Below are 17,842 nucleotides of genomic sequence, written 5' to 3'. Positions count from 1 at the left end.
AAGTAGTTACTAGCTTTAGCTTATAGTACACGTAAGTAAAAGTAAAACTAGTAGAAATAGTAGTAATAAAGCTTTATAATAAAATTAGATTAGTAGCTTTTATAGTACTTTTCTATTTAAGTAGATAGTAGTATTATAAAATTATAAAATAAAAAAAACTACTTCTAGACTAGCGCTTTAGTAAATAGAACATAGATTATATTAATACATTAAGGTTGTCTTCTTGTGTTACAGAACAAACGTCTTGGCGATGTTGTATAGATGCGGCCACAGCATGGAATCGATGCATCAGCCTTGCAATGACGTCTACCTAGGTACTGTTCCAAAGTTCCACTTCATTCCAACCGTATCCAAATTTATGGCTAGAGCAAGGCCGGCGGATCTCCTTACTCAGTAGTTCTAATCATTTCAGATCTCCTTGCAAATTCTCCCTTGTCATATCTGTATACAGGTAGATCTGCTGTCTACCGGCAGATAGTTCGGAAGCACGCTCCTCAGCTTGCTTCACGACAAGCTCATACTATCAGGTTCTTTCTCCTTTCAATACTAGAGCCCCATTCCATTCACGTCGGTTATCACTTTCCCCTCCGTCCTATTGGCAGCTATGGCTACTAGTATGCATCGTGAGTGGGACTGTGCTGAACCCTGGTCTGCTTCCCGAGCACGCAATGAAGTTGCAACTTCGCGCGATGGACGTGGGTAGCGACTACCCAGATACGTCAGAGTGTAAACGAATCCGAACGTATATCAACACTGTGAATTTTGCAGAACTCAACTCTCACACGCAATCATGTTTCCAAGTCAAATACTACTGTTACTTTCCTTTAGCGTAGCCGCTCTTGCTGGGCGCTCTAGCAAACCCAACTTCATCTTCATTATTACCGACGATCAAGACTTACATTTGAACTCGCTTGACTACCAACCTGCTGTACAAAAGCACTTCGCGCAGGAAGGTACTTGGTTCAAGAAGCATTTCTGCACCGTAGCACTATGTTGCCCATCGCGAGTATCGCTCTTGACTGGGAAAGCTGCTCACAACACGAATGTCACGGACGTCTCAGCTCCTTACGGTACTTCGAACTTAAAGGAATAAGCTAGAAATTGTACTTACTACTAGCAGGCGGATATCCTAGATTCATTGAAGAAGGTTTTAATGATGCTTATCTTCCCGTGTGGCTTCAAGAGGCGGGCTACAACACGTATTACACTGGGAAACTGATGAACGGACACTCCACCTCCACATACGATGCACCGCGAGCCAGCGGCTGGAATGGTTCTGACTGTAAGCATCCCAGTACCACTACAGCGATGCTGTCCAGCGACTAACACCTGCAGTCCTGATTGATCCCGGAACATACGTCTTCTACAACTCAACCATGACGCGTAACCACGACGTCTACAGAAACTCACCTGGAGAATACTCAACCGACCTCGTAGCCAATGCCGCAGTATCCTTCTTAGACGAAGCCATCGCAGCACCAGACCGGCCTTTCTTCCTCGGCGTCGCACCCATAGCCCCCCACTCAGAAACAATCACCAACCCACGCCCTACAAAGTTCAACCTACCCGTCCCCGCAAAGCGACACGAGCATCTCTTCCCCGACGTAAAAGTACCCCGAACACCAAATTTCAATCCCTCCAAGGTACTACAATACATCCCCTTCCCCTCCGCACTGCACACCCCCATCTAACACCCCCACCCCATGCAGCCAGGAACAGCATCCTACTTCTCCACGCTCCGCCCGCTCAACGCCTCAGAAATCGCGTACAACGACGCCTGGTACCGCGCGCGCCTTCAAACCCTCCAATCCGTCGACGACCTCATCGAGTCCATCATGAACCGCTTGAACCAAAACCCCGAAGTACTGGAAAACACTTACTTGATATACACAACCGACAACGGCTTCCACATCAGCCAACACCGGCTCCCACCCGGCAAATCCTGCGGCATAGAAGAAGACATCAACATCCCCTTCTTCATCCGCGGCCCGGGCGTCTCCAAAGGCGCAGTGATGGATATACCGAGTAGTCATACGGATATCGTGCCTACGCTGTTTCATCTCGCTGGTATACCAGCCCGGGACGACTTTGACGGGGAGGTTATTCCTGTTACGGGGGCGATGCAGGAAAGGGGTGGGAAGAGCGAGCATGTTAATGTTGAGTTTTGGGGGGAGTATCTTGTGGAGGGGAATGTGTTTTATGGGCGAGATGTGTGGGCGGAGAATACGTATAAGAGCGTGAGGGTGGTGGGGGAGGAGTATGATTTGAGTTATACGGTTTGGTGTACGAATGAGTGGGAGCTTTATGATATGAAGGTTAGTTTTCTTTTTCTTTGTCTTCCCCTCTCCTCCTCAATCTTTACTCTCAAGGCTTGGGGAGGTGGATACTAATGAAGGATGGCAGACCGACCCCTACCAACTCACAAACCTCCTCTCCGCCCCCACCCCCAACACATCCACCTCCTCCATAACCTCCTACCCCATCCTCCCCCTCACCGCCCGCCTCGACGCCCTCCTCCTCACACTCAAGCGTTGCAAAGGCCGTGTGTGCACGCGACCATGGGAGAAATTGCATCCCGAGGGCAATGTACGCAATCTGAAAGATGCTATGCATGAAAGATACGATGTGTTTTACTTGGAGAAGCAGAAGAGGGTTAGCTTTGACGAGTGTGCGTTGGGTCAGATATTGGAGGTTGAGGGGCCGCTTGAGCCGGTGAGTTGGAGGGAGGAGTGGGATGAGTGGAGTTGGGCTACATAGATGAAATGATGAGGAGAGTTGGTTAGATGGTAGGGGAAGATTGGAAAGGGAAGGGGAGTGATGTGTAGTAGGATTGATGAAGGATGTTTCTCCTCCACGTCTGCGAGACGTGCTGAGCATCCAAACCTAATCAGAATGGAAAGAAACAGCATCGCGCCCAAGTCTAATCTAGATGGAACATGCCTCACTCTTCGAAGCAATCTTGCTTCGACACCGTCTGAACAGTATCAAGGCTGGTCCAGCTAAGCCATCCCTTCTCTTACCGCCGTTTCGAAGATCAGGGCATGGGCATGCACTCACTCCTCCCTGTCGAAGAAAAGGACACGAAAACGGCAGGATACATGTCCATCATCGGCGCTTCCGAAGAGCATTCCTCGTCAACATGTCCCCGACAAGATGTCCCATAAGAATTGAAGCACGTGTAGCCAGTTACTAACTATAATTCCAACCATCATGTTCTCAGCATGCAAGAAGTATAGCAGTACAAAGCAGAACTATACATTCACAGCACGTCTAAAAGCTGTTTGCAATTCTCTACAGAAGCTAGAGATACGCATACCAAAGTATCAAAGACAGCACCCCACATCGACCACTTCTTCGGCCGAGACCTCAAACAATCCCATCATCGCTCGAAATAATTTGCATGGCATTTCGCACGTGCAGCTACCTAGGTGCATCAGCGTAACCACAACCCCAAACTAACGTCTCAGCTCCTACCATTCAACCTCCAGAAATATACACAACCCCCCACCATCAAATCTTCAACCCTCCAATCACGCCCTCAGCGTCCCTTACCGGCACTTCGCGCCAACCTCGTATTTCGGAGTTATAAAAAAGTCTTACCCTACCAACATCCACGTTCCACTACCGTACTTTCAGCCTCACGCATGCATTAATGGCAGCGCCGCGCTAATGGGACGTGCCGTAAATACGAGAATGTATGACGGTACCGAGTAGAAGCCAGTGCAGAAGCTACGCGTCGCGTTCGAAGCGATCAACACCGCGTACGACACCCAGTCACGTTACCTAATGCAGTTCGCCCAACTTGCGAGGGATGTAGGACCGAGAGGAGGCCGTGCGTTTCCACTGTTTTCTCAGGGTTGAGAAAGGCTTGTTGGGTTTGGGAGGTTTGTCGATGTACGATGTACGAATCAGAAAGCATGTGTTAGTACGAGATGCAGAGTAGGAAGATCTTCGAAGACTATGTTTCACGCCTGCCACGCGGTGGACACTAAGTGTCTGTTGGGTTGTTCGAGTTGGGATCGATGTGTTTAGTAGTAGCGAAGGCAGCGGTGCCATGAGTGCGAGTGCTGTGATGCCACGATATGCGTTGCATATTCAAATACACACGCTACGTGTCAGTGTACTCGCTGATCCCTTTGCAACCTCACACGTAGCGTAACATCCTCACTACCATAATAGCAGTACATAGTAGCACAGCAGAGTCGCAATCGCAGTCGCAGTCGCATCGCATGCACAGTACCAGCAGATCTACCATCCAGCGGGTCAACTCCCCCCGTCTTAGATATGCCCGCAAACAGCCTAGTCCCTCCCCCAAACCCCCAATTGGGGGGTTTGGAGACACAGAAAGCATACAAGGTGAGGCTTAGCTCCCCGACTATACAGGACTAAACAGTTATCGGAGGTGGGCGTGGGCGGTCGGAAGGAAGGAATGCGGGAATCGACTGATAATGACATCGTGGGGTGCTCCGTCCGGCAATCAGTTCAGGCAGATTTGCGGGCGAAAAGGGTGTGTGTGTGTGTAGGAGATGTCTCCGAGAGCTGATGGTTGGGGGTCGACGTAGAGTTTAGGCAGTTGGGTGTTAGTCTTCGCGAACTTATTTAGTTAGCAGTGTCGACGGTCGGCTTTCGCTTCCAAAGTTTTTGCGCAGAAACGTGGCAATGCGACGCGGCGTTAGAAGAGCGCCAGAAACGCCAGAACCCATCGGATCGTGCTTGTCCGAGGTGTGTGAACCAGAGGAAAACAAACTTTGGCATCGTGGCATTCTCCGCGAAAACGCGCCATGGCGATGGTTGAGCAGCGTGCACAAGTCGGGGACAGGCCAGCCACACGGCTAACGCAGCTCTGGTGTCCGTGCCAGACGCGAGGCTCTACTCGTTCTTTCGTTCAGCCACCCCTTATGTACGCGCGGATCATATCGTCGAGGCTTCGGAACTTTCTCCAGCATTCGGCTTCATCACGCCTAGGTTCATGTACACACAGTACATGATGTACCTACAGCGACCGACCGACCCTCCGCCTCGGCTCGACATGACAATGACCACGCTGAGGCTCACCCACCCACCCACCCATGCACGCTTGATCCCCAGAATAGAAATTATCAATGACCTGTTCGGTATTAGTAGAAATCGGGGGCTGCTGCTGCTGCTGCTGCACGGCTGTCAGAAAGTAGAGATCTGCTTTCCTGCAGGTGCTGGTGCGTGAGCGCTGGCAGGGTGCGCGAGCGCAGGTGCGCATCCTTCGGCCGACCGAGCTCACGCATTTTTTTTTGTTTGGTTTGGTGGTTGATCGTCACCGTCACGTTTTCTCCTCTCCCTTCGGAAGCCGGACAAAAGCCAGATCCGAGCCCCGGGCGGTGGTTGGTGGATTCCAAGTGCGGTGAACCAAGAACCCAACGTCGAGTGAGACTCGAGTCAGCGCTCGCTGGTACACCACGGCGTAGTGCCCGTTGCGTTCTGCCAGGTCAGAATTTTGGAGTGTCATGGTGCTGCAACAAGAGGATACTATGGCGAGTGGAAAACCATCTGCATCATTCGATAGTTCGCAAAGTTCCGATTCTTTTGGTGGATGTGATGAGTGATCATTTATGCAAACCTACTCCATTTCCACATCCTCGAGACGAGATCTCGGCATAATTGCGCCGCAACAGCCCACACACGGAGGCCGTGGGCCACGGGAGAGTGGAGGACATGCCCTGGGCGTCCGACTCTGAGCGGCCATCGAAGAGAAAAAACGTGTAGGGCGCGATGGAGACAGCGGAGCCCAAACGTTCCAAGAGAGCGGAGCCGCTTGAACAGCGTCCCTCAGGAACGGCGGAAATTTCTTGTGGGTCGCCCTCTCACATTGGGAGGCGCGTTTGTTGGAGGGAGGAGAGGACCTCGGGATGCAAGCAAGCGTGCGCACAGAGTTTCTACTCGCCTGCCCTGGTCCATCGTCCTTCCGCTAACTCGACACCAGGGACGCGGCTAAGCAACCTGCCGGACTCCCATGATGCAACTGCTATCCGGGATGTCTGAAGCAGCTGGCCAGCAGACGACCCAAACATTTTCACCTGCAAGTTGCAACACTACCGGGTAGCTCTCTTTCTCTCGCGCTCTTCGGGCAGACCATGGATATGCCTTGTAAGAGCTCAAGTACCGAGATGCCGAGGAGATGGTTCTCGCAGTCCCAATCCAAGAACAACCCTGGAGACCCTGGCGTGAGCACTATTAGCTAAGACGTAACAAAGTGCTGGAATTGTCGGTGAACCGCTTTGGGATCGCAAAGCCGAAGGCAGCCTTCTTATTGACAAGCAAGTGTTGCGACGGCAAGTGTGTGATGGGCTGGCGATGGAAATGGGGAAAGGCAGCGAGAAAGTGGAATAATTGCGAGAGAAAGTCATAGGAACTTCGCTTGCACCTTCCACTTTGCATGCTGTGGCTGACATGGATGCCGCTCCCGTTGTTGTCGTTATGGTTATGCATTGGAATCCTCCAAACGCCTGACGCCGCACGCAAAAACGACCAATCGACATCGTGATGCGCAAGTCCCTTGGAACACACCATATCAGCCCTATCTCCCTAACGTTGACCGGTCTCTGCACCAACAAATAGTACGCCAAGCCGGAGCATTCTGTGGCGGTGCAGCCATCACAGCATTTTCGCAATCCCACACAAAACAAGGTTGGCGCAGACAGCATGTGTGCGTGGCTGGTGAGAGAACGGTGTGACGATTCGTACGCGTTAGCCAGGCTAGGCGAGCAGCAAATCCTATCCCGCTACCCGCGAAAAGCGAAATCCAGCGCACTGGTATGACATCAAGCTCGAGCCTACTGTACGCTGTAGGTCATACCTTAGCGCGGCCGTTGTCTTTTGATCCTTAACTATTCTTTCTTTCGTCAGGGTTACCCAGCCGGGAAAACCTGGGAGTTACGTCTTGGGCGGCATTGAAGAGAACTATTGCGCTGAATCGAGACTGCATTGTCGGCAACATGCTTGTACGTAAACCCGCAGTGCTGGGTTGATAATTGATAATGGGAAGCGATGGTGGGGGATTCGGTCTTGATTGGCGGCAGATGGCTAAAATTGGTAGCTGACCTGTCCATCTTTCACGCGAGCATGCAGGGCAGACCCTGGCCATCACATGGAGAAACTAGGACTAGGGCTGAGAAACTAGGACAGTGTTGGACAACCTTAATTCTTCTGTGCATTGCTATCTAGCTGGTGCCTAAGTATCCTTGCTCTTCTCTGTACTCGGGGAAGTGCGGACGACGCTCAATGAGGAAGACGTTTTCCCTCAGAGTGGTTGTTCGTTCGCTGCGCTATGCAAGCTTTCCGTTATGTCGTTATGTGGCGTTCTGTGAGAGCCTCGTCAGGCTTCCTCCACGCCGGGCATCAGTCCCGCAGCTCGATGCGCCTTTTCCTACAATGTAGCGAACTCCGGTCCAACTGCGGCTGACATAACAGGGGACGATGCGCGCGTTGCATGTTGGTGCGAAACATGTCCACTTGTTGTTCCGTCCACCTTGCGTCTCTCCGGATATTGCGCCGAAGCGCCGCAGCAGCCAAACCGCGAACGGCTTACGGCGGAAGCCACAGCACCGTGCCAGTGGTGGCATGTCATAGGTCCGACTCGGGTGTCATGATTGACAGAGATCAATCGATCGGAAATTGTTCGTCTCGCACACCTGTGGATACAGCGAGGACGGGCCGGGCGGATGTCAGGTTTCGTTGCGTCCGCATGGTTCCTCGAATTTCCGCCGTCATGGTGCTCTCAGGCGTGGTTGTACTGGCTGGGAAGGTACCCCGCAGTGGACGCCTGGCCTTTGTCGTCTACATCGTCCAGCGCAGGAGTATGTGATTGAGAAGCGACAATCTGCATCGGAGTAGTCATTTGGTTCCTGGGGGATCGTTCAGCGCGTCGTTCACGTCCAGATAGGTGTAGCCACGAACCCGCTGGGATAACCAGATTGCATTCCGAATGCGAATGCATGCTCTTGTGGGGCCGAGTATGGCGGCAGCAGCGCTGCAGGCGACCCCAGCGGAGACGCATAGCTGCTCGACGATGCGTAGCTGCTAGCTGTGCCATATGTGTCGACGGTGCCAGATCGCGGGACTTCGAGGTACGGTGACGTCGGTGCAGAAGCCATGCCATGGGGAAGGAACGTGAGCGGTGATGGCGCAAAGGCGGGAGACAGGCTCTGGCCGTAGCTGTATTGTGCAATGTGGTTTTCCAGGTCCAGGTTGATGCTCTCCAGTGCGTAGGCCGACTGCTGCTGCATCGGCGAAATAGATGTCATCTGTTGTCTAGACCATTCTCGCCGGGTCTTATAAGACGAGACCATGTCGATAGGAAATTGCACCAGATAGGACATGGTCTGCATGCGCGCATCGTATCGAGGGTCTTGGAAACTCTGCACCAGCTGATTTATTTCCTCCAATGGGCGAAGGGAAAGGTCCGCGACAAAGACAGAAGCAACATCCGGGAACATTGGCTCCAAGGCTAGCGCAGTAGCGTAGAAGTGAGCCAGAACAACCAGGACGTTGACGTCTCCACGCTTCGCAGCTAGAAGTGAAATGGGGACCCAGAACAACCACTTCCGTAATGCATACAATTGGTTAAACTGTTCCTCCGGGCTTTGCGGCTGGTTAGACGATCGCAGGCGGTCGAGGTAGCCCTTGAGTTGGTCCACCCATTTCGATTCCTGTTCGTTGCGCGTGAGGTAGGGCTGTAGTCGTTGGAGGGAGGCGTGGATATCGACAAGGGCGTTCATGTGCTCTCTTCGTGCTTCTGGCGATATCGGGGTACTGATCGGGTTCATAAAGTGTCGGTTTGGCATAGGCGTGTGCTCTGCAATGTAGTCGGCGAATAGAGACTCATGCCTCCAGGGCTGCATGGATTGGATTACAGTCTTCGTGCCTGTGACTAAAGAAGCCCAGCCTCGCCTAAATGACTGCGTCAGTTTTGATTACCCCAATAGATTCGGGTAGTCCTTACCAGTCTGTCGCCTGCCATGCAAGCAGGAGAGACGCCGCAAGTACAGCGTCCGAGTTGTGCTTGGTAAAGTTGGTGATGCCGTCGTGCAAGCCTTTGAGAGCAAGACTTGCGTGATGGAATGCGAGGTTTCGGGTTTCGGTTGATTGAGAGATCCAGGCCAGGTGCGAGGCAGAGAAGGCGAGGATGCTGTGCATAACGAATGGATGGGTTGCGGCTATGCTCAAGAATCTAGAAACGTTAGTGTTGCTTTTGGGCGTAGTCGCTTGGGGTGGTAGGTGCGTACTTGGGCATCATGTCGGTCCAGAGGGTCGATTTTGAAGTCCTGTTTCTGAACATCTCATTCGAAATAGAGGCAAGATGGTGCACCAGACGGAGGTCAACCGTCGTCAAGGCGCGCCATTGCGGCTGTGGGTATACTCGGAGCTCGGGGAAAGGGAACTCTCCCGTCTGTCTCCAGAGTTCGATGGTGGCCTCGATCTCGGGCGTCCAGAGCAGGTTGGGCTGCTGAGGAGACTGGGGAGACTCTGGCATCATGGCAGTGGGACTGTCCATGTAGTCGCAGCGAACCTGGTGCTTGGTGCAGTTGCGGCTGGTATAAAGTCAGCACATGAGTCGTGGACAAAGAGATGTTGGTGCTTACCATTGCGGGAATGTTTCATCACAGCGAATATGCCGCCTCTTGCACGTCTTGCAGCCCTTTCGGGACTTGGTATGGCTGCGCCTTGAAGGGCCTCCACCGGGACCAGCCATTTTTCAAGAGGAAGATGAAGTAGTTTAGCGAGAGTGGAAAGTGGACCGTACGGCGTGGTCGTGGTTGCACGTCAGGGCACAGGATCAGTCGTAGGCAGTGTTCTCTTGCTGTGTGGTATGCGAGATGGACGGGAAGGTGGGATAGACGAGGGGCTGTGTATATGCGGGCGGTAGATCTGGCGAGCGGTTGATAAAGCGAGGGTAATGGGGTCGAAACCGGTGACTAAATTGGACAGGGTGTTGATTTGGAGGCTGTTCGTGGGCGTTCTGGTGATATATAGTGCAGAGTGCAGATGGGATGAGCTTAGATAGCTCTAGGGCTGGAGAGATATTGACGCAAGGCCAGCAATACCTCCGGCGGACAGGCTAAGAGGGTACGACAGGACGACGTGACAGCGGAAGTGGTCAAGCTCGTCTGCAACCTACCCCCTGCACAATGACCATGCAGGATGAGGACAAGGCTATGGACTAGAGGCTCGCCAGGCTGAAGAAGGGACTTGGGTGGTATGCGGGCAAAAGCGCAGGGTGACTTGTGCTCGGTCCCAAAGACGACAAACGTCGAGAAACGGGGCCAGGTAGGGTTAGCCCGAGGTAGCGTCCACACAAATAGCAGTGACGCCACGAGCGGCGGAAGAGGGACTTGGGTGGCAGCCCGCGAGACGGGAGAGGCTAGCAGGGAGGGCAGAGAAGCTTGCGGGAGCTACAGACGATGGAGTGACTGATTGCCAGATGGCACCGGCTGGCTCCTGCTCGTATGACATAGCCCCGGTGTAACTCCCGTGGGGATTAAGGTTCCAACGAGCCATGAACCCTCGCAGTCGGCAGGGCGCTTTCAGACATGCAGCACGGCGTCGCTCAAAGACGATGGACGTGTTTGGATGAATGAAGCGGCCCCTGTCGGGCGAGGGTTGAGCCCAGGGCTAGGGTGCAGTGTGAAGGTGCTAGTTCGCCGACGGCCATGTCGCAGAAAGCAGCCTTTGGTGGCCCTCTGGTCAAAGCCCCTGTCAATCCGCTTGGGACGGAGACGTTTGAGCGTGCAGGTGCATGAGCCGCTCCAGCTGGGGCTCGGGCTCAGAGCGCAAGAGGCGTGAAAAACGGCCATTCAGGTCCGACGACCGAGGAAACGCCAACAGCTGCGCGGGCCGTGCGTGGAGAACGATCGACCAGTAGCACCTGGATAGCTCGCTGGCCATGCTGTAACGGGTAGTTGGAAGCCGCCTGCGGAATAGTGGGTGAAGGAGGCCGCCATGCTTGCTCGCCGGGTCAGCTTCGGGGCGCGCGCGCTGCTAATTTTTCAGACGCTCCAGAATATGTGAGCGCTGGGGTGAGGTGGCAGCGCCCACGCGTGACGGGCGACCACGGGCGACATGGATGCCCGAGATCTCATCAACGCGAATTGCGAAGCTGGACTCTGCCAGCGACGTCGGTCGAATCAGACTGACGTTGCTGATGCGATGCCACCAGCGATCGCTAAACACTGCGGAAGCCGGGGCCCTCAATATCTCGCGGTCAAAAATAGCCCTCCGTGCGTCACCTGTCACCAGACCGCACGCAAAAAGGGTCTACACTCTCATCGCGCTGATTTTCCATCGATACTACGCTGGCCCATCCTCTCGCCGCTATCCTCATACCGCTCCTTCGCATCCAGTTGCGCCGAGCAGTGGCGGCGGACCTCGCTCTATTCCTGTCTCCGCTATCGACGGAAGGGCGCCGCGCGATGAATAAGCGTGACTTCCGCTCCGACGAGTGCCACGAGTGAGTGACTTCGCCTGTAGCATCGCGAAACGCCATCGCATCACTGGGTAAACAACCTAGGAACCTCCCCCGCTGGCAATATCTCATGCAGCGGAGAATGCTTGCTGGCGGGGCCTATACAGTAACTGAGTAATTACGCGACCCTGCTCGTGGGCGCCTGACACAACAGCCTGCATCCACACATCGCAGCTGCTGTGACGATATCTCGATTTCGTCGCCGACATCCTCATAGGGCTGTACCTATGACGTTGTCTATACGCGCGATACCGTCGCGACCGTCGCGTGGTGGAGCACAAGTAGCTGCCACGAGATACGAGTTCTAAACCAGGAACCAGTGGCATCGCGGCGGCACCCGTCGCCTACCTACCAGCTCTTGCAACCACCGAGGCTAAAACTCTACTAGATGACATAGCGGAATGCGCCAAAGCAGGTTCATGCGACAACATGTGTATTCGCAGGCTAGTCTTCCTTCAGCCACACGCCTACGTCGAGCTGGTGTTTGGTTGTCATAGACCCGTGGTGGCTATTCTTAGGATTAAGGTCCTTTTACCCTGGGAGTTTGCAGCCGACCATGCATCTAGGGCTACCCATGCAGCCATGTTTTCTCTGGGGTTCTGCGACTAGGGTTACAAGACACCTCTCCACTCGCATCTGTCGTCCATCGTCGCATCGGTCTTTTCCGATGGCCTACTCGCCTTTTCAGCGTAGCCTCAGCATAGCTCCAGCGTACACTAAGCCAGCGCACTACTAACCGACTCAGCGATTCAGCAACCACAAAAAAAAACATCCGAACGTTACTATACATACATTTTATGACGTCTGAAGAGGCTTCATGTCGCGACACCACACCGTCAGTCACACGACAACAAGACATCGCAGCCAAGCCGGTTACCAAATGCAAGTTTTGACACAAAATGTCGAGTTTTCAGCGCGGCGCGCAATACACATTCCCCAGCCATCTGCAAGCCACACTTTGCACCTGCACGACCATGCAAAGCATCCCTCTCCACCCGTCGGCCCAGAGCTATAAAAAGCGTCGCACCCTGAGCTACCATTGGCGCGGAAGCGATTTCTACCGGCAAGTGTGGCAGGCGACACAGAGAAATCACACAGACACATCCTCTTCTCCGCCCTCACGGGCCATTGCGTGCACTGTGATGTGAGCTGTCAATTCCTCCGAACGCTTTGGGGGTGTTGATCCACCGGCCGAACATGCACCACCACGATTGCAAAATCAACATTTCGATATTCACGCATATCTACAGTGTATCGTCGATCTCACATCCCAGACACACACCACCACAACATACTCACCCCTCCAATCCTCCATATTGCCAATATATCGTCCACTACAAACCCGCCTGCCTATGCAAGCCCACCCGTCTGAACCTTACCTAAACATACATCACTACAACTATCATTCACCCCAATAAGCCTAAAGGCAATGCCAATCCCAATACTACACACCAGCCAACCATCTTCGTGACCTGATACATAACTCAATGGTCTCAGCGGTCTCAGAAGATAGTGTGAGCAATACCTCCGTAACCTGAAACATTCGGCCTCGGCCGTAATATCACTCATCTGGCAGGTAATCAGGCCGATGAGCCTTGTTCGCTATTCCAAGGTTCTTTCAATAGATTATGTGACCCCACACGTGATCGACGACTAGTATGCTGAGTCAGTCACTTGCCCTTCGCTTTTCGCTTTTCGGCGAGTCGTGAATGCATGGTCGTTCAGCATGGACGTTTAGCATGGGAGATACAGACTATGGATATGGGGTTTTTACGTGAATATTGGGTGGCCTGATACCGGTGTTGTGTTTCAGATCGCGGGCGATGTTACATGCTGGTGAAGGTGGGGGGGAGAGGGGAGTTTCAGCTGTCAATGGAATCGGCGGTACCGGGCGCTTGGGGTGGGTATGTGGGTGTGTGGTTTGTGCGGCTTGTGCTGTGGATGGGGATGGATAGGTGGTTTATGTCATTAGTTGTGTGGGAACTGGAATCTTCGAAGAGTGAGGTATGCCCCGGGTATGCGAAGATGGAAATGGTGTCATCGGTTTCTTTGCATATCGCTGGAAGCGGTACATATATACTTTCTTCCTACTTGTCTTCACTTCCAGGTGCCTTTTGTAAACATGCTGCCATCAATATGGCAGCCCGAGCGGCATACCAGCCCACGTCGTGTGATGTGCTTCAGCCCCGAAAACGAGCTTCTCCAAGTGAAGCCTCAGAAACTTGAACAACCTTATAGACAACGGACCAAAGTCGTACAAGAAATACAGAAGCGCAGCAAACAACGCGAACGCCTGGTCCATCTCCGTGATCTTGGTAGAAGTATGTGGCATCACACTGCATCTTATTCCCTTGCCCGATCTACATCGAAGTGAAAGCACCAAAAACGAGTACGATCCAAGACAAACGAGTGCCGAGATTGATACAAGGACGTGCTTGAGCACAGTACTCATGCGAGGTGATAGCGGAGCGAAAACGCTGCCGTACTGAAGAGTCAAAGCAGCCTCTATCATGAGCCCCATGGTGGACACTATGGTCGATGACCATCCGGTTATAATATCTCCATGGAGTAATTGCACAATCGCAGGTAGAATTAAACCCGCAGTTATGATCAGAATGCGTCTCTGGTTTGATTGCACTGTTTCGGTGGGATTGTCTTTGTGCGTCTTCCATGCGCAAGCCAACATTTGCAACCATGAATGCGGCATGCCAACGTTCAAAACTGCCAGCGCTGCCTGTAGTTGATGCATCTGATTCCAGAGTAAGGACTCTTGTCGTTCAAGGGTCTCTATAGCTTTGGCGAGTTGAGTTTCGACTCTTTCAAGTTCACGCGTAAGGTCTTCTGTTGTAGGCATCGTGTAAAAGTCCCATAGTCCGGGGTAGGCTTCTGTCGTACCGCCGAGTTGGATTCTGGCTCCTTGAGCTTGATGCGTAATATTCTTCGGGACTGTATCCACGTCCCATAGTCTACGCTGATCCAAATCCGACGGCCAGTGTCTTTGAAAGATCAATGTATTGGCATCTTCTCTAACACTGAGGAAGTGCTCTCGATCTAACTCTTCTTTTCTCGAAGCTAGTGCGACGAGCTTTCCCATGGAAAGTAGATATCGGAATGAGTCCATGGCTGCCCAGTTCATGTATAACGCGTATGCGATGAGGTGGAGATTGTGTGTGTCATCTTCGAGTAGGATCGGTACCCAAGATGCGATGAGGCTGATGCACCAAGCTGCCCATCCGCCTGGACCGTAGAAGCCGCTAATCACCCAATCTTGGTTGCCAGCTTCGGTTCCGTTACAGACCAGACTGGTCATGGTAACGAGAGACACAAAGAAGAAGAGAGCGCGATCTTGACTCAGAATAGGGCCTGATTTTGGTTCTGGCTGATCATCGAGATTGTCTTGGGGTATACGGTGTGATTGCGATAGCCTTAATGTTGTGGGAAACGCAGCCGTATGCTCATGGGTGAAAGTTGCGGGACGATGTTGATAAAAGGAAAGAGAGATGGAGTCGCGCGGTGTACATTGAAAGTCGCGAAGAAGATGGCTTTGATTGGAAGGAGACACGGTCGTTGACGCCCACGTGGCGCACCTCACTGTTTCACTTGGGGGCTGAGCAATCTCGCTTCACACCTCTAGAAGGCAGCATTAACAAGCCACGTCTATCACGAGGAACTAAGAAAACGACAACACTATTGTTCCCTAGCCATAGTTTAATCAATGTCTCGCTTGCCGCATACGTACAGGCTATGCCAGGTAATAGGCCAAGCCGCACGGGTGTAAGAAGCGGGCAGAAGTAAGCCCGTTACGCCTGCTAAGGATGAACGTAGCCAGCGCTAAGGATAAATGTAGAGCGTGCACAGCTAAAAAGAGGCATCTTGCACCCCCTCTAGCAGCAGCAATACGCTGTAATAAGTATAAGAGGGCTATAGAAGGGAAGTAGAGGTGCGGGCTGTTGCTTCGCGAAAATTACACCCTGTGCAGGAGAATGTGCTGAGCTGTGTTATAAGTGACATCTCATGCAGTATGTATATATATATATATATCTCGCTACAGTGTTGGACCACGCGAATTCGACATCCGTACAAAGGTGAGAACTAATACTGGAGTGGTCTCTCAGACTATACTTGCGCGACGTGGTCGTACCCAAAGAAAGAGCCTTTTGAGACGAGACCATAAGAACTTGGAAAACGCGGGTAACGGCGGTACAAATTCGTAGAGAAACAAACTGAGCGCAGCAAACAAACCGAATGATTGATCCAACTCCAAAATCTTGACAGGCGTGCATGGCATGTATAAACATCGCTGTGAGAGTCCTTCATAAGGCCTTGTGGTCAATGCCTCAGCATACTGCTCGCACACCGCCCACCAGACGATTGAGAATAGAGGAGTGACTATCAAATCCAAGAAAGCTGAAGGCATTGTCCTGAGACCAAGTGTAGGGAGCATACGGGCACCTGCAGGGATGAAATTGAGAAATGTGAGACCCATGATGGCCATGCTTCCAGAAATTGAGATCGACGTTATCATTGGACCCGAAGCCTCGTCTGTGAACTTACGATAAAGAAAAATTTGACAAGCAACCCAGGGAAACTGTAGGCCAAGAAATATGAACAACAAACGCTTCCAGTATCCTTTCCCTGCCCCACTGAAAGTGATCTGGTTAACCTTGATCTTCAATCTGACAACTAGGGTCTGTGACACCGCGCAGAGCGTGCCAACCCTCAAAACAGCCTTTGCTGCCATTGATTGAGCCCAAAGTGACACAAGCTGCATACAGGTATCTGTGTGAGCAGCGAGTTGGATTTGTAGTCGACTTTTGTGCTCATCTTGTGATGCATCGTCCAGATAGGAACTTTCGTGTCTGGCTATTGTCCATCGCCAGATGCTGTTTTCCGGATCTGCATTTAGCGAGATGCTCTCATGGTCCCCACGGGTAGTATTTCGAAATTTGCAAAGACTCAGTTTGTCGTCCGGATCCTTAGGGATAAGAGAGAAAGATAGTTTCGCGCTTGCTACCTGACGGAGCGACTCCCCCACGTCTGAGTACAGTTCAGCAAACTTGCGATCCAAGGACAATAGTTGAATAACGTTCATAGCTGCCCAGTTCGTGTACAGCGCATAAGCGATGAAGTGGGCGTTGTGCGTGTAGTCATCGCGTAAGATAGCTATCCAAGATGCGAAGAGGGTGATGATCCACGGTGCCCATGATCCTGGGCCATAGAACCCATTGACATCGAGAGTCTGGAATTCAGCTTCAGTTATCCCGTTGTAGCCGGCGAGGACCGCAAGGGAGGTCATAGCTGCGAGCTATTGAATGGAGGTCGTGAGGGGATGGTGATCAAAGTATGAAGAGCTCAGCTGCGTGGTATGCAGTAAAAGCTGGAGGGGGAAAGAGAGATAAGGTCGCATGGTGTTCAGCAATGACCAGGCAAGGACGGTGTCAAGTGTAGGGTCGTTGATGCCCAGGTGGCGTATCTCACTGCATCACTTTCAGCTTGATTGTCGAAAGGCTGAATAACCCCGCATCCTGCCGCTGGAAGCAGGAGCAACCTAGCTGCATGTGATTGCAAGCAGAAGATAACACAAAAATGTTCGGATTTCATGAAAAGCGCGTTGTTCAGGCACCTGTCACCTTCTTGCTCACGTTTAGAAGTGACAGCTCGATCGAAATTCCGCAGCCGTTGAGCTCCTCATGTCGCACAACGAAGCATACTCTTTCCGGCAACACTGACCCCAGCCCTGCCCCTTCCGAGAAAGATCAGCCTTCTTGTCTGCCTTGCGCGTCCCCGAACTTCGGTCCTATGAGAAGTTTGGAGGACCATACACCTACGTCAGTTTGCGGTTTCATGTGCCCACGTGCTGGCACGCAATCCCGATAGTCTGGAGTGACAGGTCGTGGGAACACGTCTTCAGCATCGAGGCTCCCAGAGCCGGAACCGCAGTCTCGATATTGGCGGTCGTTCAACCAACGGCAGTGCCGACTAACAAGGCAGCGGAATAGTGAACCTCCTCTTGTATACTACCAGCTGAATACATGTTGTCGCAATCTCCGCGGACTAGTACACAGACCTTGATCGACCATCATCATACCAGGCTCTTGAGTGCAACGAGAAACACCAACATCGAACATCGAACATCTCACATGAAATAGAACTATACTAAAGCTAAACTAAGACTACCTACTACCTACTACCTACTATACTACCTACATCCGCTCAAAAACAAAACGCCTTGGAAATGGTCGTGCGCATATATCATCTGCCTCTTTACTCATACGTGAATTCAAAGGGCTACGCTCTTCGCTCGCTGGAGAAAAAAAAAAGATAAAACGCACATGTTCTATATAGATA

The 17,842-nt window shown here is 52.3% G+C and overlaps 2 protein-coding genes across 2 annotated transcripts; one reads left to right on the top strand and one right to left on the bottom strand.

Moving 5' to 3' along the window:
• Nucleotides 1-1,218: 1,218 nt before the first annotated feature.
• J4E92_011017 (uncharacterized protein) lies at nucleotides 1,219-2,155 on the top strand (the record flags this gene model as incomplete). The annotated part of the gene is made up of 4 exons (XM_051502350.1): nucleotides 1,219-1,282; nucleotides 1,336-1,643; nucleotides 1,710-2,067; nucleotides 2,127-2,155. 4 exons carry the CDS (start codon nucleotides 1,219-1,221, stop codon nucleotides 2,153-2,155), a joined length of 759 nt encoding a protein of 252 aa, XP_051347420.1.
• Nucleotides 2,156-7,901: 5,746 nt separating this feature from the next.
• J4E92_011016 (uncharacterized protein) lies at nucleotides 7,902-9,505 on the bottom strand (the record flags this gene model as incomplete). The annotated part of the gene is made up of 3 exons (XM_051502349.1): nucleotides 7,902-8,922; nucleotides 8,975-9,202; nucleotides 9,258-9,505. The coding sequence occupies 3 exons, from the start codon at nucleotides 9,503-9,505 to the stop codon at nucleotides 7,902-7,904; spliced, it is 1,497 nt and encodes a 498-aa protein (XP_051347419.1).
• Between the last annotated feature and the right edge of the window lie 8,337 nt (nucleotides 9,506-17,842).

This window comes from Alternaria infectoria (assembly GCF_024043175.1).
Source record: "Alternaria infectoria strain BMP 0036 chromosome Unknown scaffold_52, whole genome shotgun sequence".
In the NCBI taxonomy this organism is placed as follows: Eukaryota; Fungi; Ascomycota; class Dothideomycetes; order Pleosporales; family Pleosporaceae; genus Alternaria; species Alternaria infectoria.
The sequence above is the reverse complement of the archived record's forward strand: the minus strand, read 5'-3'. Positions and strand labels throughout refer to the sequence as shown.